The sequence below is a fragment of the Sapajus apella genome, unplaced genomic scaffold (genome assembly GCF_009761245.1).
Source record: "Sapajus apella isolate SASKATOON/1434 unplaced genomic scaffold, GSC_monkey_1.0 scaffold121, whole genome shotgun sequence".
Lineage (NCBI taxonomy): Eukaryota > Metazoa > Chordata > Mammalia > Primates > Cebidae > Sapajus > Sapajus apella.
In genome coordinates this window covers 226581-249554 of record NW_022437061.1, presented here as the reverse complement: position 1 = coordinate 249554, position 22974 = coordinate 226581, and the positions used below count along the sequence as shown (strand labels likewise).

Sequence of the window (22974 nt, the reverse complement as noted above, 5' to 3'; positions counted from 1 at the left end):
GTTGTTCTCTTGTAAATTTGTTTAAGTTCATTGTAGATTCTGGATATTAGCCCTTTGTCAGACGGGTAGATTGCAAAAATTTTTTCCCATTCTTTTGGTTGCTGGGTCACTCTAATGATTGTTTCCTTTGCTGTACAGAAGCTCTGGAGTTTAATTAGATCCCATTTGTCTACTTTGGCTTTTGTTGCCAATGCTTTTGGTGTTTTAGCCATGAAGTCCTTGCCTATGCCTATGTCCTGAATGGTTTTACCTGGGTTTTCTTCTAGGGATTTTATGGTGTTAGGGAAAATTTCAGTTGATCCAAATATCATTCAATGCTTGATATTGTCTTCCAGCTATTGTAGTAGGTATGTTTAATCTGGCTTTCATTTTTTTTTCTGGTGTTTAACAGTATTGAGAAACTTTGAATAGACCTACTGATTATTAGAATGTTATTTTTGTTAAATACATGTCTAAGAACATTTTCAAAATTGGGATGTCTGTTATCATTTGTTATCATTTGGTAGGGGTACTTTATTTTAGATATTAATATTTTCTCTAATATGTATTATAAATATTTTCTCCAACTCAGTAGCTCAGTAATATCTGGCTTTAAGTAATGTTTGTTATTTTCAATGTAGAGGTCTAGGACATATTTGTAAGTTTATAAACATAAGAAACTATTTTTATAGTTTTATAAATGGTGGTATTTTCTCTTTGTGTGATGCTAATATAAAAAATGCAAGTAATTTTGTATATTGGCTTTGTATTGGGTGACTTGCTTAATTCATTTATTAATTATAAGAATTAATTTGTAGATTCTTGTAGAATTTCTGTCTAAAGAATTACCTGGAAACAGTGACATTTCTTCCCTCTAAATCAGAATTCATATTTATTTTATTGTATTGCCTTGTTGAGTTTTGTTTTCCCACTTTGTATGTGTCTATGTATGACTGTGAAAGCACAATGAGTATTGATTTAGTGGTTAAAGAAACATTTTAGCAAGTAGGTGAATACAAAAATACAGAATCCATAAATAATGAAAATTTACTGATTTAAATATATATGTATATGAAATAGAATATAATATCATGTAATATAATAGTGTGTGCCAGGTAAGAGATCGAGATCATCCTGGTCAACATGGTGAAACCCCGTCTCTACTAAAAATACAAAAAATTAGCTGGGCATGGTGGTGCGTGCCTGTAATCCCAGCTACTCAGGAGGCTGAGGCAGGAGAATTGCCTGAACCCAGGAGGCGGAGGTTGCAGTGAGCCGAGATCGCGCCATTGCACTCCAGCCTGGGTAACATGAGTGAAACTCCATCTCAAAAAAAAAAAAAAAGAAAAAAAATAGTGTGTGCCTGTGTGTATATTATGATAAGATGTAGTTTATTTAACTATGTAGCTACTCTTGAATATATAAATTACCACCTTTTTAAAAATATTATTACTTCCAATACTCTTAGAAACTTTAGAAACCACTAGTTATGTTTTCCTTCTTTATTCTTCCACGTTTTGCATTTTGACATATTGTGATCCATTTATAAACTTATTTTCTCTAAATCTAAACCAATTACCTGCTGATTTGTTCATTCATTTATTTATTTAACAAATATTTATTACTTGCTGTGTTTCATTTCATTTGTCAACTTTTTAACATGTTTTCTCTATTTGTTTTAATGAGCGCTATAATTAGTCACCAGAGTTTTTTAATCACGAAAGTATTTTGCAGTCAAGAACATTTATGTATGCCCCCGTGTCTGGAGTATCACGGAGTGTCCAAAGTAGATAAATAGATAGGTTGAAGGCATACTAATTCCTACAACTCATAAGCCTATTATGAGTATAGCTATACTATAACAAATATCACGGAGAGCATACCTAGCTTTCAGCCTTGTTGTTTATCCGTTTGTGCTACTATAATAAACTAGGAGAGATGGGGTAGTTTATAAAGAAAAGAAATTTATTTCTCACAATTCTGGAGGCTGGGAAAGTATAAGACCAAGAACCAACACTGCTGTTTGGTGAAGGCCACTTTCAACTTCCAGGATGGTGCCTTGTTGCTGCATCCTCACATGATGGATGGAGGAAGGCCAAGAGGGGATGAATACTATGTTGTCACATGGTAGAGGGCAAACCAACTTACACAAGTCCTTTCTGTAGGAACCCTAATCTGTTAAGACTTAATCACCTCTTAATACCATCACAATGAGTATTAAGTTTCAACATGAGTTTTGGAGGGGACACCACCATTCAGACCATAAGCATTGTGATAAGAACTTATGTCCTGTGGTGATTTATATTGCAACTTTTCTTTGCTCTATCAAGAATTTACTCTGATGTTCATTGAACAAGAGGAAAAAATTAATACATGAATTTACCTTTGAGCACCTCCTACCCTAACTTTTTTGATGTTTTGGCTTAACAGGCTAGTAGAAAATACTTTGGAACTGCTCCATATATGGTTAGATTTAGATGAGGTGATGCAAGCTGGTTCCTTGGTGCAGGGAAGACTTTGAACAGTTTCTTAAAAGATTTTTTTAAGTTATTATTTTGTTCAGGTAAACAACTTTCTATCTGATGGAATAGGTAAAACTGAAAAAAAATGGAGAATATAATGAGAAATAACTAGATTAACTACTCTAGAGAAAAAAATAAAAGTAGAATACAATAAGAAATATATAGTTTAGTTAAATGTTTGGCCAATGCCAGAAGATTGAAATTTAATGAAAAAAGGAAGGAAATTTGCAATTCCAAAAGCTCTTGGAGTAAGTTTTAAAGAAGATAATTTAAGTGGCGGAACATAGGATAGGTGTAGAAGACAGAATATGGGGAAGGAGAAGACACAGTCCAATGTCTAGAACCTGAAATATGAGACTGGATACAGAAATGCAGATAGAATGGCAAATAGAAGATTGTTGTGTATCAAGAATTATCAGAATTTGGGAATGACCTGATGAGACAAGAAAGTAAAAATGACTTCAGGGTTTTGATTGCCTGGAAATGTTATACAAGAAGATTGTTGAATGATATATTGAGTTAAGCTAATGACTTGACAATAACAATGAGAAGACATTGGAATGTCAATGTTGAAATGTCCTGTAATTCAGGGTATGTAATTTAGGATCAAAAATGCATTAAAACCTATGATTGAATGATTTGCCCAAGGGACTACTTATAAAAAGTAAAGGGCCTTGTAGTGATGTTCAGTCAGCTGGTGAGAACAGGATCTTGCAAAGGACCTCCTAAAGAGACATCTGGAAAGGAGAGGAATGCAAAGTATGTGAAAGATTGAATCAGTAAAGAGAATGTGTTGTAATTCACTCTGTTGAAGAAAGCAAAATGTGTAAAAATGGAGAGAAAAGAAGGGAAAAGAAAGAAGAAGGGAAAAGAAATCTTCATTTGACTCAAGTCAGTGTCTGTAAAGGAGCAGCTATATACACTGACTGAAGCTTAGAATGGAGAGGGTTTGAGAGGGATATTAACAGGTTGGTGGGATGACACTTCTTATTAAATTGCAAACCAGATGAAGATAGATGTGCTTCTAGGAATGTTTTATCTGAATAAACACTTGGACTAAGTCAAAGGAGCTAATATATTACTTGGAAGGACCTGGTACATTGTAGGTGCTCAATAAATATTTGTTCAGTGAACAAGTGAACTCTTATCCCTGTCTTGTACACATCTTATGCCTTTGGTACAATTTCTGAATACTAAAAATATGTGAATAGGTGACATGGTGAAACAAGTATGTGGAACAGTGAGCTGGAAGCCAGACTGGAAGCAGTTCCTGAGGGAGATAAAAATAGGAGTATTAGGCAAAGTCCACAACAGTAAAAAAAAAATCACAGCATCGAATTCTAGAAGTAGGAAGGATCTTGCAGGTCATTGGATAGCCCAACTTTCTTATTACATGGATGTGAGTATGAGGCCCAGTTTTGTTAATATGGTAATTTATAAAATTTATTTCTTGCCTTAACCTCTGTAACATGGCTTTCTGAAGTTTACCCCAATTTTCTATCATCTAAATATGATTTTTAAAAACCTTGTTTGTAATTTTCTGAAAAACTCAGAGCAAAACATATTCAGTGACTATTTCAAACATCATGTTCTTTGGACTGTAAGGTGATATACATGTTTGCTAAGGTTTTAATTTTTTGAACTCCTTCCATGTTTGTGTTTAGTTAACAAGCACTTTTTCTTTCTTTGCTACTCTTGGAAGACAGTTTCTTCCCGTAAACACATTTACAGTACCTTTGGACTCATATAGCTTTTAATGAACAAAGAAGTTCACATTCTTTTATGAAAAAGGTGATTTTTTTTTTTTTTTGGAAATTTCCTAAATGCTATTCAACTTAATTGCACTTTCTTCCATAATACTGTGTGCTGCAAGGACATACTAAAGGAGATTTAATGTCTCATAAAAGTAAATTTTTTAAATTAAAGGGACATTTTCAGGGTTCTCACTGTATATTTCACTACTGCCTAAATTCAAATCCAAGTAAATATGTATAGAAAATCATTTAAGGAAAGCTAAATGGCTGTTGAAAATTTTAAGTCATGTTGCAGGGTAACGTGCCTGTAAATCCAAGCTTCTAAGCTACCATATGTTCTCAGCAAAACCAAATTTAGTGAACTGCAGCTCCTGATCAAGATAGATTAACAGAGACTGCTTTTCCTCTCTTGCTTTAAACAACTGGAAGTGGACAAAATGTCTGAAACAACAGTCTGCAAGATGTTGGGTATCAGGCAATGAATGACGGTGATCCTGAGGTGAGAAACATGTGAGGTGAGCCTCGGGACTGCCCCAGCTTATTGTCTTGAGGGTTTCCAGATGAATTCCAGGGAAGGGAAACCAGGTAGAGCCTAACCACTTTCCAGAGTTGAGAAGCCAAAGCTGAGAGCCTGGAGAGATGAAAGTGGCCAGAGTTTATAGGACTGAGAATGGGAGAAGAGCCATACAGAGATATAACTCTAAAAGATCTGCAGAGGTCCTTCTCTGGTATTCATCTGAGTCCCAATCATTGCATACATATGTAAGGAAACTACACAATGCTTGAAAAAGAGCCACCTGAAAAAAATCAGAGGTAACAGTGCCTGGTACATATATGGGGCTGGGAATAGGTGCGTGTTTCCACAAACCAGACTGCAATATCTCATGATTCACGTTACAGTGGAGAGTCGGCAGAAGGGTCTGTCCTCAGTGGTGGTCAGTCTTTAGCTGTAGATGGGCACTGTTCTGACCTTAGCTATTAAATCTTACAAGCAAGACCTGAAAGGAGCAAACTCGTCAAGTAATTTAACTGCATCCAAGAACAAAGTTCAAGAATATTTATAAGAATACAAATATATCCAGCAGCCAAAATGGTAAAATTCACAATGTCAGACCTCCTATCTAAACTTACTGAGTTGGCAGAGAAGCAAGAAAATGCAATCCGTAATGATTAGAAAAATAAATCTGTCCAAAACAAAACATAACTGACAAAAAAGGTTAGAATTAGCAAACAAATATTAAAACAATCCTTAAATCTGTATTTTATATGTCTTCGAAAACATGAAAGATATAATAATGCTCATTTTTTTTGCGTCCATACGGTTGATACTATTTCAGGGAATATATTATAGGCATGCAGTTATGTAGTAAAATGTAGTAACAGTGTTTCTCTCCTCTGGCATATTTTATTACTTAGACTAAGGATAATTTTATATTGGCAAATAAGTGTCTTTAGTGGAAATCACTTTAGGAATGCCTCAACAATTTTATTTAAATGGAAAAAAGACATGTTATTAAATTTAACTTGAATAAAGTTATTTCTGGACTAGTAATTATACTATTCCATTAATAGTATTAGGTAGCAAATGTTGTTCTGTCATAGATCTGCCTTAAATTTGCAATAATTACTGTGGCTTAAATGTGTTAATTATGTATGATATAAAAACTCACCAATCTGAATGTCATCAAAACGGTTTGACCAATATTATTCACACAAGTGCTTTAGTTTTTTTTTTCCGCCATTTATTTTATTGCATTTTAGGTTTTGGGGTACATGTGAAGAACATGCAAGATTGTTGCATAGGTACACACGTGGCAGTGTGATTTGCTGCCTTCCTCCCCATCACCTACATCTGGCATCTCTCCCCTTGCTATCTCTCCCCAGCTTCCCACCCCCCACTGTCGTTCCCCTATTTCCCCCCAACTGACCCCAGTGTGTAGTGCTCCTCTCCCTGTGTCCATGTGTTCTCATTGTTCAACACCCGCCTGTGAGTGAGAACATGCGGTGTTTGATCTTCTGCTCTTCTGTCAGTTTGCTGAGAATGATGGTTTCCAGGTTCATCCATGTCCCTACAAAGGACACAAACTCATCATTTTTGATGGCTGCATGATATTCCATGGTGTATATGTGCCACATTTTCCCTGTCCAGTCTATCATCGATGGGCATTTGGGTTGGTTCCAGGTCTTTGCTATTGTAAACAGTGCTGCAATGATCATTTGTGTGCACGTGTCCTTATAGTAGAATGATTTGTAATCCTTTGGATATATACCCAGTAATGGGATTGCTGGGTCAAATGGAATTTCTATTTCTAGTTCCTTGAGGAATCGCCACACTGTCTTCCACAATGGTTGAACTAATTTACACTCCCACCAACAGTGTAAAAGTGTTCCTATTTCTCCACATCCTCTTCAGCATCTGTTGTCTCCAGATTTTTTAATGATTGCCATTCTAACTGGCGTGAGATGGTATCTCAATGTGGTTTTGATTTGCATTTCTCTGATGACCAGTGATGATGAGCATTTTTTCATATATTTGTTTGCCTCATGTATGTCTTCTTTTGTAAAGTATCTGTTCATATCCTTTGCCCACTTTTGAATGGGCTTGTTAGTTTTTTTCTTGTAAATCTATTTTAGTTCTTTGTAAATTCTGGATATCAGCCCTTTGTCAGATGGGTAAACTGCAAAAATTTTTTCCCATTCTGTTGGTTGCTGATTCGCTCTAATGACTGTTTCTTTTGCTGTGCAGAAGCTGTGGAGTTTGATTAGGTCCCATTTGTCTATTTTGGCTTTTGTTGTCAACACTTTTGATGTTTTGGTCATGAAGTCCTTGCCTACACCTATGTCCTGAATGGTTTTGCCTAGATTTTCTTCTAGGGTTTTTATGGTGTTAGGTCTTTTGTTTAAGTCTTTAATCCATCTGGAGTTAATTTTAGTGTAAGGTGTCAGGAAGGGGTCCAGTTTCTGCTTTCTGCACATGACTAGCCAGTTTCCCCAACACCATTTATTGAACAGGGAATCCTTTCCCCATTGCTTGTTTTTGTCTGGTTTGTCAAAGATCAGATGGTTGTAGACAAACCAACAGCCAATATCATACTGAATGGGCAAACACTGGAAGCATTCCCCTTGAAATATGTCGCCAGACAAGGATGCCCTCTCTCACCACTCCTATTCAATATAATACTAGAAGTTCTAGCCAGAGCAATCAGGCAAGAAAAAGAAATAAAGGACATTAAAATAGGAAAGGAGGAAGTCAAATTGTCTCTATTTGCAGATGACATGATTGTATATCTCGAAGACCCCATCATCTCAGCCCCAAATCTCCTGAAACTGATAAGCAAGTTCAGTAAAGTCTCAGGATACAAAATAAATGTGCAAAAATCACAGGCATTCCTATACACCAATAACAGACTTAAAGAGAGCCAAATCAAGAACAAACTTCCATTCACAATTGCCACAAAGAGAATAAAATACCTAGGAATACAACTAACAAGGAACGTAAAGGACCTCTTCAAGGAGAACTACAAGCCACTGCTTTAGATTTTTAAAAATGTAGAATGACCACTTCTTCAATAATTTGATGTCATAATAATATACATTTTAATTCCATATGTTTGGAACTCTAGTAAAATTTTATTGCAAGTAACTGCATACATATGTTAATAAAATTTTATTGCATCATGACAAAGCGATATGAAGTAAATTTTTAATCAGGATAAAATTCTGGTCTGTACTGCAGGTATGTAATACATAAAAAATGTCTAAGTTTCACCTTTTAGAAAACAGAGGTTGTTTATAAAATCTGAAAAAAAATAGGTAACATTTATGTTTTAGAAAAGAGTTTTAAGATGTTCTTAGAAAATTGTATATGACTGCTGATGTCTCCAGAGTTTATGGGCACTCTTGTGCTCTTTAAATGGGAGAATGGGAAGATTATCTCTTACTGTGATAAAGTACTATATTTTGTATCACAATATAGATTCTTTTTGTGTAGCACATTTTTTTCACATAAAAATGTTTTAATGATGGTTGTATCCCTGACATCGAATTTAGCATCAAATAAATTATAAGTATGATCAATCATATATGACCACAATAGCCAAAACAATAACCATCTTTAATAATTTGTTGAAATTATGGCCTAATTATTAATTATGGAAATTAGGCTGGAAAGAAAATGTTAGTGATCATCTAGTACAGCCTATTTATTTCAGGAAACTGAAGTTCGGATAAGTTTAGCATCTTTCTCAAAATCACAGAGTTCCATCATAGCAGAGCCGGAACTAGAGCTCAGTTCTCCTTTTATCATTTTCTGTTCTATTACTGCCCCTAATAAATCACCCCTAATTAAGTAGCTTAAAACAATGGCTGTTTATTAGCTCACAGTTCTATAGGTCAGAAGTCTAACGTGGCTGGACTGGTTCTGTGCTTAATTTATCACAGGGCCAAAATTAAGGTGTGGGCCAGATTGAAGTTCTGTCTGAAGGATCTGGGAACAGTCCATTTCCGGGCTCATTCAGGTTGTTGGCAGAATTTAGGTCCCTGTTTTTGCAGGCTGAGATCCTCATTTCCTTGCTGGCTGTTGGCTGTGGTTCACTGTCAGCAACTAGATAACCTCTCTCTTGCCCAGGAAAAGAATCCCTCCATTTCCAGAGCCAGTAATGGTACATTAAATCTTCCTCCTGCTTCATTATTTCTGACTTTCCCTTCTGCCACCAACCAGAGAAAGCACTATGCTTTTAATGTCTCATGAGGTTAAATCAGGCCCACTTGGATAATGTTTCTATCTTATGGTCAATTGTACCATATAATATAACATAATCACAGGAATGATATCTCATCACAGGCACAGGTTCTGGGGACTAGGGCAGGGCATCGTAGTGGAGCCATTTTAGAAAGTCTGCTTGCTGCACTCCTGAGCCTATTCTGATTTTCTTTGTATCATATCCTACAACCTCTTTCTGAAAAATCTGTAATATAAATTTGAATATGCTCATAAAAAGTTTACGTATATCTCAGTCATATATAACTGATATTTGTGTGGCTTACTGCATTACTTTGCAAGATCTCTGCCCATTTTCTACCTTCTTTTGAGAACCTTATCTAAAATTTTGCCTTGCCCCTATTGCTCCCTTGCTCCTGTTTTACTCTTTTTACCCTATTTGACAGTTCTTATCACTAGGATGTAGGTTCTATAAGAATAAGTAACATGTTTGCCTTGTGCATTGCTGGATTCCCAGTGCTTACAGCAGTGCAACACAAAGTGGTATCCAGGGTCTTTAAATACTTATCTGACAGAATAAGTGGCAAATGCTAATGTTAATAGTTTGGCTACAATGATGTGTTTATGTTTTTATTAATCATTCCATATTGGAGTGATTTAGCATGTGAACGTAGAGTTTCTGGAGAAGTTTGAGGTGAAGAGATTTTCTATCTTTAATAAAGTTGCATTTTGGTGGCAAGTGATGGAAGTATCATGAGCTTTGAAACTGGCAGCTATGAAAGGGAATCATACGTCTCTTCTATGCAGTTGAGCTTTTTTACAAAACCTTAATTTCTAGCAGTCTAAGATTACTAGAATGTAACCTAGTAATTGGGTGTGGTGGTTTCTTCCTTTTCTGTTTCCTCCTTGTTTTACTAGAGCTGAACTACAAAAGCCATAAATAAGAAAGTATATAATTTAGTCAAGAGAAAGAAAAATGTTAATTAAAATGCTATTAAATGTTTAGAGCATTAAAATGTGAAAATTAAAAACTGCTGTCTTCCAGAATTAGTTATGAGTTAGCTGGATAAGAACAAAAGAAACTAAGAAACAAATCCCTAATAACAACATCATTCATTTAAAACAGAACAGAGAGAATAAAATAATTAAACTGGAAAATAAGACAGAATGTGTAGTCTTTTTCAAAGAACTATGTAGCCTCAGAATAGTTGACTACAGAAGAAGAATGAGAAGGAAAATGAGGACTAGTGATGAGTGTAGCAGAAAAAGGGTATAAATGGGCTTGTTTATCAGGCTGCGTTTAGTTTCACCTGTCAGGAACTTACATAAACTGTCTAAGCAAAAGGACCAAAAAAAAAAAAAAAAAAAAAAAAAAGCAGTAAAATTGGAACATGAGGTGGCAGTAGTTTATTGGTTTGTGAAACTGAAAAGACCAAGTTTTCAGAAATTAAAGGGTGAATTCACAGGCTCATACTCATCACTGGAGTATAATCTATTCTCTGTTAGCAGTCTCTACTTTCCTCTTGTAGCATTAACTTAGAACAACAGCTTTTCCCATGCTAGCCATAAATACCTACATTTTTATATTCTGCCAATTTTCAGCTTAGTAAGGAGAACTTGTCTTTCCTGGTAGCTCTAAATTTAAAAAATCCTAGTTCACAATTTCATTAGCATAATTTAGGCCATTTGAACATCTATTAACCAAGTACTGGAGTCAAGGAAATGGCATATGCTACTGGGCCATGCCAGGTGAATGTCCACTGCTAGAGCTGAAGACAGAAGTGTAGAGGAGAAAAGTGAGATGAAGCGGGTGTAAGTTCATGTAACTGCATGCACAGCCTGAAGAAACATAATTCTCCCACACCTAGAGTTGCTGGAGTTATCAAATTAAACTATAGCATTCTCATTTAAATTTGAATCTCAGATATAACAATGAGTAGGTTTTTAGTATTAAGTATGTCTTATGTAATATCTGTGGGATATCTATAATAAAAATACTGTTGTTTATCTTATATTTTAATTTAACAAACAATACTGTATTTTATCTGACAACCTTGCCCACACCCAAATGTTTCAGCAATAAATCGCTGAAGTGAAATTAAATGGTTGCAGTGCGATGGAAGGAATAACAATTATGAGAATCCACCACTGTGGAAATGAAGGACTTTACCTTCCAAAAAAATGTTGAGGCCAAAAGAATGCAGAAGTTATCTCTAGACAGATTATAATAGAAGAAATTAAACATGAAATGCATTAATGCAAGCTAGGTAGAAAAGAGACCAGTGGAAGACTTTTGCCAAAGGATGAAGGAAGAGAAAAATCTGAAAAAGATTTCAGCAAGGTGGGTAACCTGTATGATATCTGTTTCCTCCTCTTTTATTTCAGTTATGGCCACTGAGACATGGAGTTAAATGTTACCACAGAGTTTCTAGGAAAGGTTTTTACCTATTCCTAAGAAAGTAATGCAGGAAGACACAATCTGTTGGACATGACTTTGATGCTAGAATTGGTGTAGACATTTTGAAATAATCAAAGGAGCTAATTTGAAGACAAAATTTGTACAGCAAGAATGGCAGGATATGGAAAGATGAAAAGAACTGAGTCCTTGATGATCTGTTGATGGATTAACCAGGAATCACCATACCTCTGGAACTCTTGTTACGTGAATTAGTATGTTTACTTATTGCTGAAGACACTTTAAGTTTTTTTTTTATTTGCAGTCAGAAACATTCTACCTGACATATAAAAAATTTTTTAATGCAAGTCAGAGTTTATATTTTGGATCTTAAAGTGATTTTTAAAATTTCATTTGCTAGTAATCACAAACCCAAAGCATAAAAACATATTTTCCTTAAAAGGTAAGATGTTTCCCATCTAAAAAATGTCATGTTATTCCACAAAGTAGTCAGTAAAAACAAAAGCAAACACATGTATTTTAGAATTAGAATTTTTGGGGAAAAGAAATAACGGAAACTAATATTCACTCAATGGTTATGTCTTTAAAAAATAAAAGCAACAGTTACTTAGAGAAACTTTTGAATTGACATCATAAATTGGCCTGAATATAGTTCTTTGAACTATCATTATGGAATTTCCCAGTTTGTGAAGGATAGAGCTCCTTTTCACTGAAACATTTTATATCTTGGTAGAATAGTGCCTCCACATATGTGGAGATGCTGTTACTGTATCCTTTTAGGAAATGATAACTTAAAAATTTTTTAAAAAGATATCAATTAAAAAATTACTGTTGTATGAAACAAACAGGTTAACACAATTATTTAAGTTAACTGCTCTCTGCTTCTGATGTTGACAGATGACATTTGTTGGAATTTAAATCTATTTTTAGCTCTGATTATGGGATCTCCACCTACTCTTGGAAAATCCAGCCTGTAGTACTCCAGTTACTTCATTTCATAAGAGTTTTCTGTTCATGAAGAAGGCCAGAGTTTTATATATAGCCTCATTCTGTGTTAATTGTTACTGCAAACCAATATGATCCTTTCTCATTTTCTGAAATAATGCACTACAAAGAAAGCTACTGTGGTACATTTTGGTAACATGAGCCTTATTTTACCCTTCACTTAGTCGCATGAAAATTGGCTTGCATTCTCACAGGGAATTAGAATACTAGGAGAACCTAGTCAACAAAATTAAAATTTGTTAGTGTCATGTATGTTAGGACTAGATTCAGTGGCATACAACAGAAAACTCATTATAAAGGTGACCTAAACATAATAGACATATTACCTCTCATATGTAATGGTCTGTTTTTTAGGTAATCCAGGTTTTTAGGTATGGTAAATCTACAGTCACTGAGGAACCACACTCCTTTAAAGAGTCAGACCCTACTCTTCTCAGCATATCCCTTCATCTTAGGTCACCCCATAGAGTTGCTGACATCATGTCCACATTCCAGGCAGTAGAAAGGAATAGTGAGTGGAGGGCCAAAGGGGTATGCACCTGCTGGAATGAACTGTCTTCCTTTGAGGACACATAAGCCACCAAGATATAAGCAATACTTCTGCTTAGATCTCATTGGCTTATACTTAGTCACATGTAATTCTTAGTCACAGGGAGATTGGGAGTGACTTTTGGCTGAGTTTGTTATTTCAAATAAAATTAACATTCTGCTCTGTAGGGAATAGAGAATGCATTTTGAGTAGATGGTTTTATCACAGTCTCTATCATAGTTTGCTTATAATTGCATTTCAACACCAAATGTATTTGTATTAGATTCAGAACTTGTACCTTTCCAATTTTACCTTTGTTTCCTGTCCTTTTTCAGAAGATAGGAATTTTTCTAGGATAGGGAGCAATTTCACTAATCCAATACTTAGATTTCTTATAAATATGATTAAGCATATGAACATGCCATACTCCTAGAAATGTTTCAAGACTTAGTGCCCATAATCAGCAAAGAAAGCTATATTCTACTTTATCTGTTTAGTAAGTTCAAAATTCTGATGTAACATTAATTATCCTGTACTTAACACTAAACATGACTGCATTCATTATTTGGTTGAACACCTATATGCCCCTCAAAAGTTCATTCTGATAAAATGGGCCTTACAGTAAAGTTATCATTTTCTGCATATTCATATACAGCAATTGGGAAACAAAAGGATACAATTAAAATGTTTCCAAAATATTAATTAAATGCACATTAGTAATTCCTAAGGTAAACTTCAAAAACTTAGGTTTTCCCAAAAAGTTTTAAAAAAGAAAACTAACTCTAGGAACGAAGAGGGGATTGCCTTTGATGTTTCTGAGAAGCTTAAAAAGCACTGTGAGAATCACCTTTTTGGAATGAAGCATGAGACTAATAACACTGCTCCACCTCTTGCAGGGACATTTTTTTCCTTTTGAATGCTCAATTGAGAACACGCCTGTTAGAAAGCTCTCTGTAGTCTGGATTTTCCTTTTTTCTGCTAATTCTGTTATTATGTAAATCACTCTCTGCTGCCCAACTCAGCTAGCACCATTCAAGCCACATGGCAAGTGGAGTTATTACTCAAATCAGTTTCCCTAAAGACTCAGATGTTAGGATTTTTCAAAGATAGTTTGGTAAGGAGGGGACTAAGGAATGGGTGCTGCTGATTGTTTGGAGACACAATCATGGTGATATAGGAGTAAAGAAGAAATTATTTAGGCAGATAGTGAGGGTAGGGAGTTGTTGGTATGGTTTTTCTTTTAATGAAAAGCAGCCCCCAAATCATTTTCTTTTCAAACAAAGAGCAACCTGTAAAATCTAGTTGCAGACATAGAAAGGCAAGCTAAAAACTTGTACAGGTGAATGCCAGCAGTTGTGCCAATAGGAAAGAGGCTACCTGTGAGCTAGGCATATCCAACATGGCAGCTCCATCTCCTTTTCTCTTTGCCAGCCACATGTACAGTGAGGAGACAACATGGCACTGACAAGGTGGAAAGCCCATTTAAATAATAAGATTAGGGTGAGGTGGCCAGCTTCCTAGCATGCTATGTAAATGTCACACCTGGTCCAACCAATCTGTGGGCCCTATGTAAATCAAATACTACTTCCTCAAACCTGTCTATAAAATCCAGCACACTTTGCTGAGAGCTGGAAGCACCATTCAGGTGCCCTTCTCTCTCACAGGAGAGAGAGCTGTTCTCCTTGTTCTCTCTTTTGCCTGTTAAACCTCTGTTCCTAAAACCACTTCTTGTGTGTCCCCCCATACGGGATTTCCTTGGCACAAGATGACGAACCTTGGGTATTTACCCCAGACAATGATACCACGTCAGTAGGTGTTGGAAAATGGTCATCATACACTGAGTCCACCTCTGGGAGCCACAGTACCAGCTGAGTCATGAGTCATACATTTGGGTGGTGTCAGTAGGTTGCCAGAGTGCACAGTCTAAAAAATATCTCAGTTCAATCTTAGGTTCCACAATAGTGGTGCTATCTACAGAAGTAACGGGGGCCAGGCATGGTGGCTCATGTCTGTAATTCTAGCACTTTGGGAGGCTGAGGTGGGTAGATCACTGAGGTTAGGAGTTTGAGACTAGGCTGGCCAATGTGGTGAAACACCATCTCTACTAAAAATACACATACACAAAATAGCTGGGCATGGTGGTGTTCACCTGTAGTCCCACCTACTCCAAGGACTGAGGCATAAGAATCACTTGTACCGAGAAGGCGGAGGTTGCAGTTAGCCGATATCACAACACTGCACTCCAGGCTGGGCAACAGAGCAAGAATCTGTTTTAAAAAAAAAAAAAAAAAAAAAAAAAAAGAAGGAATTGGGAAAGTTTTCAATCTTGTGATACTGGAGCAATAGTGGTTTATCATTTAATTATGTCTGTATCTTAAAAGAATTCAGACCTCATTCATAATTTTAACCTAGCGGACTTTCTTTAGTTTTACAAAGGCAGCTTAGTGTGAGAAGGGCTATGGTTATCCTTGCTTTAAGGTCAAATTATGAACTAAATTCCTCCCAACGTTAGTTTGGCCTATGCCCAGAAATAAACAAGAGCAGCTTGGAGGTTAGAAGCAAGATGGAGTCAACTATGTCAGTTTCTCTTACTGCAATAATTTTGCCATTATTTTGCAGTTTTACCAAGACAAATTCATTATCAATGAAGGTATTTCACAGCCTCAGAGCTCTCTGTAATTATAATGATGAGTATAAGTACAAAGTACCAGAAGCTATCCTATTGTCTTTCTTTGAAATATTTTATATTGTGCATTTTAGGAAACATGGAAAGAACACTGCACCCCATGGAGGAAAGTAGGGACAAAAGTATTCTTGATTTTCAAAGGCTCCCTTCTTTCCCAGGTTTCTTATGCAGTAAAAAAATAAATAAATAAATAAAAAAATAAAAAAAAATAAAAAAAGATTCTGTTTCCTTATGAGAAAACTACCTATTTAAAGAGGCTCGCAAAGGCCAAACCAAAGGTGTGTTAAAGCAGAATGAACTGCCTTTCTGAAACAAGTATTCAGACTTCTTCATTCACACATCAGCCTTCATGATATAATAACATTGCTGGTATATTTCCATTGGACGTTTTCTCTGAGCGTTCTGCCAAAAAGAGCCATTTTTAGAATTGAGAACTCATGTCTGAATTTCCTATATTTGTACACCAGCTATCACAACCTTTCACATTCTCAAGTGTGTGAAAAGACTTGAGGTTGAATAGTAAAGCTATTTGCAGGTGTAGTAGTGTCTTGACCTCAGTGAGGGTTTGCAGCTCTTGAAAACTTTTGAGGAAAGCTTTCTGTTTGATGTGGATGTTGGTGAGAGTTATTTATGTATTGTGGAGCCAGTGTAATTCCTTGGTGAGGAGAATTTTCCCAGCTAATGAGCTAGCAGTTGGGCGTAGGTCAAAGTGAATTAAAGTATAGCTTTCAAACCTGAGTAGTCACATTCAGAGCTTGTGGCCCTACTTGTAAGGGAGGGTGCTGGTGTTTCTATATATTTTTTTAAAGGAAGAAAGAGTGTGAGCAGGATCTGTTCTTTCACTATTTCGAATCCTTTGTGGCTAGGGCTTGGTCATCAATCTTCCCAGCCAAGAGACACCTATTTTCCCCTGTCTTAATTTTATTAAAGCCACAAAGGTGGAGAGGAGAATACCAATTTATTAATGTCAGATGCTGACTCAAATGGCTTATGAGCCCCAGTGTGGCATGAAATAAACCTTCATATAAAGCATGAGTCAGAGTTGGTTCTGTCAAACCTGTGTTTAGATACATGGTTGTTTTAGACATCAAGGCAGTTTATAAAATAAAATCCTTTCCTAGTTTTATATACTTGAAATGGAGATGAATATATTTTTGTTTTTATGCCCCAGCAGTTTTGATTTTAATTTTAATCCAAATGATTTTATTTTTTAATTCACTAAAACATTTTTTCCTTAAAAAATCTAGTCATCTAAAAACAGATAACTTATATCATTAAAACCCGATGATGTCTCTCTCACTCTTTCCATATATATAGGTATGTGTGTATGTATATGTGTGTGTGGGGTATGAAATTTCACTTGGAAAGCAAAAAATGTAAGTTCCTTGAACTGCATTAAGTAGGAAATTATTTTTACTTTTTTTTTTTGAATATAGGTTATTTTCTGACTGACTTCTTACTTGGATATCTCAGATTCAGATATATGGTAACCAAAATGACTTGCCATCCAAATGATGGCCAGTGCAAATGTAGGTAACTAGAGTTTTCTGTACATCCTGCATACACACACACACACACACACACATACACATTTTATTGGCATATGTATATAATATATATCCCGTATATTATATACTATCTTATCCATATATACTGCCACACACACATATAGTATATACCCTGTATATCCACTTCTTCACTAGCAGCATTCACTAGAAAACCGTATTCAGAAGAAATAAAGCAATACATAGTGACTCATAATCATATCACTTGATGCTGTTATATTGCCATGCTATAATTTGATTTTTAAATTAAGGTTACTGAAAAGAGGAGAAATTTAAATTTATTTGACACCAATTCTATACTCCATGGTTATAGTAACTTAATCACTGTAAACATACTGGAGTTATTTTTATTTGTGATCTCTATTTAATAACTATATATCTAGCATGTATTCTGTACCCCCACTCCTTGGCTCTTTGCTGGGAGAAAAACTGAACCACTCCTATCCTTACAGGATAGCCAGTCTGCTATGATGGCACCGCTCCCTGTATAATATGATTTTACCCTCAGTGTTGCTGTTCTATGTTGAATTTGTAGCAGGTCTGTCTGATCATATGCATATGCATATTATTTAAGGAATGAACTGAAAAGCAGCATGTCAGTGATTGTGAATGATAATCGTAGGCCCCTGAGACGATTCTTTTAAGAAGTTATTGGAAGGCCTGTTGGTGAAACTGAAATTCCTGGTTCCTTTTGTTTCTTAATAGAATCGGACCTGGAAGGCCTTGATGATCTAGGTACTGTTTATGGCAACATCCACCAGCAGCTGAATGAAACAATGAGACGCCGCAGACACGCGGGAGAAAACGATTACAACATCGAGGTACTGCTGGGAGTGGATGACTCTGTGGTCCGCTTCCATGGCAAAGAGCATGTCCAAAACTACCTCCTGACCCTGATGAACATCGTGAGTAGTACTTCCTTTTTAAAGCTTTGTGGTCTTTTAATTCACTCCTCTTATTTGTTGGTACCCGTTGGCAGTCTATGTGAGATCTCCCATGACTCTGCCCTGCATCCAAAATATGTATGTGATGGCATTAAATTTAAATTATTGAGCTACATATTTAAAATACAAGAATGCTAAAATAAAGGAAGGGTGAACCAAAAGTTTCTTTTGGTCGATCAAGTAGTTTTCCATTGTTTCCAAAGTGAATTCGTAAATTGAAAAAGCCATAATGAGATATAATTAAAACATGAATTGTAATATTTATTTTGTCCTGGGGATAATCAGAACTCACAGGACTTTGTCCGCCTGCTTGGATGTGTCCCATGAAGGATGAAATAGTTCTTTCCAGAATCACTCTGCTTCCCAGGATGATGTAGAATGGTTTATGCCTGGTAACTCTGTGGACTCTTGTTGTTACAGCTTTTGAACAAATGTGATTTTTTTCAACATTATAAGATAGAAAGTAATATGTTTATTAATAAAAAGCATACAACTAGCAGCACAGTACTGCACAGCAACCACTAATGGTCTCTTTAAATTTATCTTTATTTCTCCTTGGTGAAACTTAGATTCGGAAGAAATTTTGTCAATATCCTCAAACTTGTGTTCTTTCTTTTTGAATTGGCAGCGAGCTATTGAGGAGAAATGATAATATGTAAACCACCTACTTCTAAAAGATAATTGAGCTTTTGGTGTACTCTGTATATTTTACCTCATGCCAATATAAAATACATATTATATTGATCTTGCAAATTTATTACCTAAAACTATACTCTGTTTTCTTTCTCTCTACCTACCTTCTCCCACCCCAGCTTTTGATATTTAATATAATTTCTTGGATATCTATGTTCTTTACCTTTTTCCCTATGCCTAAAATTAGATTTCAAACAATTACACTGAAGGAGAAAAATTCTCAATTTCATGAAACATGGTTTTATTTATACTAACACCTGTTAATTATATTTTGGTCTATTGGCAGTTTATAAAATTACACTTATACCATTATCTCTGTGAAACGGAAAATGAGTACAGAAATTCAAACACATTTTTATTTGTTCATGGCACTAATTTCTTTTATGAATACCAAGCAACACACAGACAGCAAATTACCAGCCTTGGCAATAGATATGTATAGAGGATCATCATTTATGAGTCATATGAATGTTTTCAACTCCTCACTATGAACTTTTCATATTAACCTTTTGACTGCTAAATTTTTACTAGTTTTGTAACTTTGGCATGCTTCTTGGACTTTCTATCCTGCTTCTGTCTCCTTGTCTGCATATTGAGAAAAATAATAGGGATGTTGAGAGGATGAAGTGAGTAAATACAAGTCATCCATTATTTACAGTGCCATATGTAGATGCACAAATAGACAATCACCAGATTTTACTGCCTAAATTATCTAAAATTTCAAAATTCCTGTAGAGATGTTATTCTTATGTCATTCATTATGTCTCTGAGTTGCTTTTTTTCTACTACCTGGAAAACAATCAGTATAGACTTATTTGGCCCACAAGTGATGCCTAATAAGAAGGCTTTTGGAGTAATGCAACAGAGAATTTGATTTGGTTCTTGTCCTCATAGAACTTACCATTATTATAGGAGAAAAAATAAATACATGGGAAAATTAGGAGGAAAATAACCTAAGCAATAAAAGATATGCCATTTTAAGATATATTATAGGCAGTATATTATAAATACTATAAAACTTTAGAGAATGGAGATGTGACCATAGTCCTCCAATCATGAAGTGTTAAAAGTATTAAACTGAGATGTAGGAGGGTAAGGTCTAGTTTTAGTCCTACTACTCATTGGCTTTGTGACCTTAGACAAATCATGTCTCTTCCTAGGACTTAGTTTTCATCTTTATAAAATTGAAAGATTCAATTAGTTTATTAGTTATGTAATTTATTAAGAAGTTAGGAGTTAAACTGCTTTTAGAGATTTGTTTTCCTGTTGTCTTTTTGTTTGCTTCGTTTGTGTTTTTTTTGAAAGATGTGAAAATGTAAAGGTTTCTAGGTAGGAATGATACAATATATTCACCAGACAGTAAGTATGGTTTTAAAAGTGTCAAAGAAATAACAAAGTGCTGCATTTTATATTTTAAAAACAGTCAAGAGGACTTGTGCGGTCTATTAAAAAAATCAGATAATAGACTAAGACTCTATCTCAAATACAAATTAAAGTAAATAGAGTATCAGAGAATGGAGCTATGGGAGAGAAAATAACTTTTTAAAACAATATATTAGTTGCATTTTAAGTAATTAATATAGGTAAGAGATTTGGAGAGGTAATAATATTCCTCCTCTTCCCTCCCCAACTTCATAACCAACTGAGAGACAGACATGGAAATCACATAGATGAAGAATGAAATAGTTTTATTATTGATGAGAACTGAATTGCACATACAATTTTGTATACTTAAGTGTATAGTCAAAAGGTATTCATTATTCTAAATCAGTGGTTCTCAACTGTGAGTAATTTGTGTTCATGTCAGTTCCCAGGGACATTTGGCAATGTCTGTAGACTTTTCTTATTGTTACCATTGGTGGGTGGGGCGGGGGTGGGTATAGGGAGATGCTACTACTAATCGTGAGAGAGAGACAGAGAGGCCTGGGATGCTGCTCAGTATCCTGTAGCACAGCAGACAGCCCTATATAGCATAGAATTTTTAATTATCTGGCCCAAAATGTCAACAATACTGAGGTTTAGAGACCTTGTTCTAAATTAGACTTAGACAGTCTTATTCCCAACTTTCACCACTTTCCAACTGGACGATTTCAGGTTTTCCCCCTAGAGTCAGGCAGACAACTTTAGGCAAGACAGAGAGAAGACTAAAGTCCTCCCTCTCCCCCTTACCCACTGCCCTGTTGTAGCCTGTTAGACCCAAAATACTGGCCTGAGCAGGTTCTTTCCACTTCCTCTAATTCAGCATCAAATGAGAATGAGAAACAGAAAGAGAAACCAACAATGATACTCTAATGAAGCTACCTCATGGAAATTCAAGGCCAGGAACATTCAGTTTTTCTCTAACAATGTTCAAATAACTATCTCCTGTGCTGGCCATGCTTTATGGCTTCTCATGGTCATCTAAAATTATGGTTCACCAGGCTTGCGGCCTATATAGACATAGAGACTTAGATGAAATGTCAGATAGGGTCCTGGAGAGAAACTGTAGAAGAAAGCTAACAGCAAAAACGGTCTGTCTTTTTGCATTGATTAGGGAGAAAGGTGTCCCTACGGTAGAGAAGAGATCATGCTCTTCTTTAAAATTGTGGGGCAGCTTTGCCTTGGTTGACTACTCAGCAGATGTGCTCTTTCCTTACTTTGCCTGGTTGTCAATTTCATTTCCATATCAGAACCCAGATGATGGTTCCTGAGTTAAGGGAATACTTTTAGGTCCAAATAATTTGCTTCAGAGTATCACCTTAATTTAAACTGAGCTCCCTTTTAAAAAGAAGCTTATATTTCTTATCACATGCTTTCTTTTCTTGAAAAGAGCTCATATATTATTATTAAATGTTAAATGTATATTTAATGAGAGAAGAAATACATGAACAAATGATCATAAATAATGTAGAGGTAGATCATGTACAATCTTGGGAGTCAGAAATTTTTGACTCAAAACAAGAGAAAATAGATGCCACATACAATGATATAATGGAAGCAGTGTTTAAGAAGTAAATTAGCAATTATTATTGGGTATCATATATTCTTTCCAAGTATATTGCAAGATGGAAATTATTACCATTCTTCCAAAGAAAACAGAGACTTTAAAAATGTTAATAGAATTTAGGTAAATTAAAAAAAAATATTTACAATTCATAAAATAGTCTCAAATAATGACAATGTGATCATGCTAATCATCAAAAAAAGACAGGGTTGCTGGGAGGAGAAACTGGCTTACAACATTCAAGTTATATTTAATTTTAACTCAATCATAATTTAAGCATAATGAGAACACTTAAAACAGTATACTATATGTCAGGAGTAATGTTAAGTCCCTTTGATTTATCTGCTATTTTAAATTAGCCATATAAATTATCCATCTTTTGGATACAAATATATTTAATCTATTTCTGGGCCATATTTCATAATGATAGTGATGACTGTACATGTGAATGTGGTAAAATTCTGTCGTGTTGCCATGCAAATCTGAGTGTTTGGATGCAGGAAAGGTAGCTCAACAAGTTACCACTTTTGTCTGGGGGCTTAAGGGTCAAGTGAACAAGTTTGAACTGGCCCTAGATGGTTTTGATAAAACTTTCTAAGAAAGGAGGGATACCCTCTACTCATCCCCATTCCTTTGAGAAGCAGTGGGGAGAATAATCCGATTCCTTTCATCTGCTTTGTTTTAATCTCTTTCTACTTTGTAGATCTTGACATTTACCAAGCTTCCTATATGAAGAAGAAACACATGGATATGAATATATCCAAGGTTTTAATGTTTCAAAAAAGATTTGTCATATAGGTTAAGCCTTTCTTAGGATCCCATATCATATCTTGTTATATTAAGAAATGTTTATAGTTTTACTATTTTGGAACATGGTTGATTTGCTCAGAAAGTGGTTCTCAGCTATAGGGCATGTCTCATGCTGTAAATATTGACACTTTGTCTGCCATGTGCAAGGCCTATTTTAGGCATAGGGAATATTCCAATAAGCATGATAGAAAATTGTTGACCTCTTGGAGGTTTCCTGAATCCTCCACCAAGCTTCAAGTGAGTAGAGTTTTTAAATTTTTAATTTCCTGATCTGGTCCATAATTATCAACCCAAACCTCAACAGGAGCAGTTCTCTCAGAGGTTGTTTGTTCTTTGAGTGCAGTTACTGTATATTATTAAGCCTCATA

The 22974-nt window shown here is 35.4% G+C and overlaps 1 protein-coding gene across 3 annotated transcripts in view; it reads left to right on the top strand.

Annotated features, from left to right (window-relative positions):
• The window catches only part of ADAMTS3 (ADAM metallopeptidase with thrombospondin type 1 motif 3), a 287864-nt gene that overhangs the window by 207084 nt on the left and 57806 nt on the right, over nucleotides 1–22974 (top strand). For all 3 annotated transcript variants that reach the window (XM_032260967.1, XM_032260968.1, XM_032260966.1), the window contains exon 5: nucleotides 17882–18081. In XM_032260967.1, the coding sequence (XP_032116858.1) occupies nucleotides 17882–18081 (200 nt within the window). The remainder of the gene's footprint in view (nucleotides 1–17881; nucleotides 18082–22974) is intronic.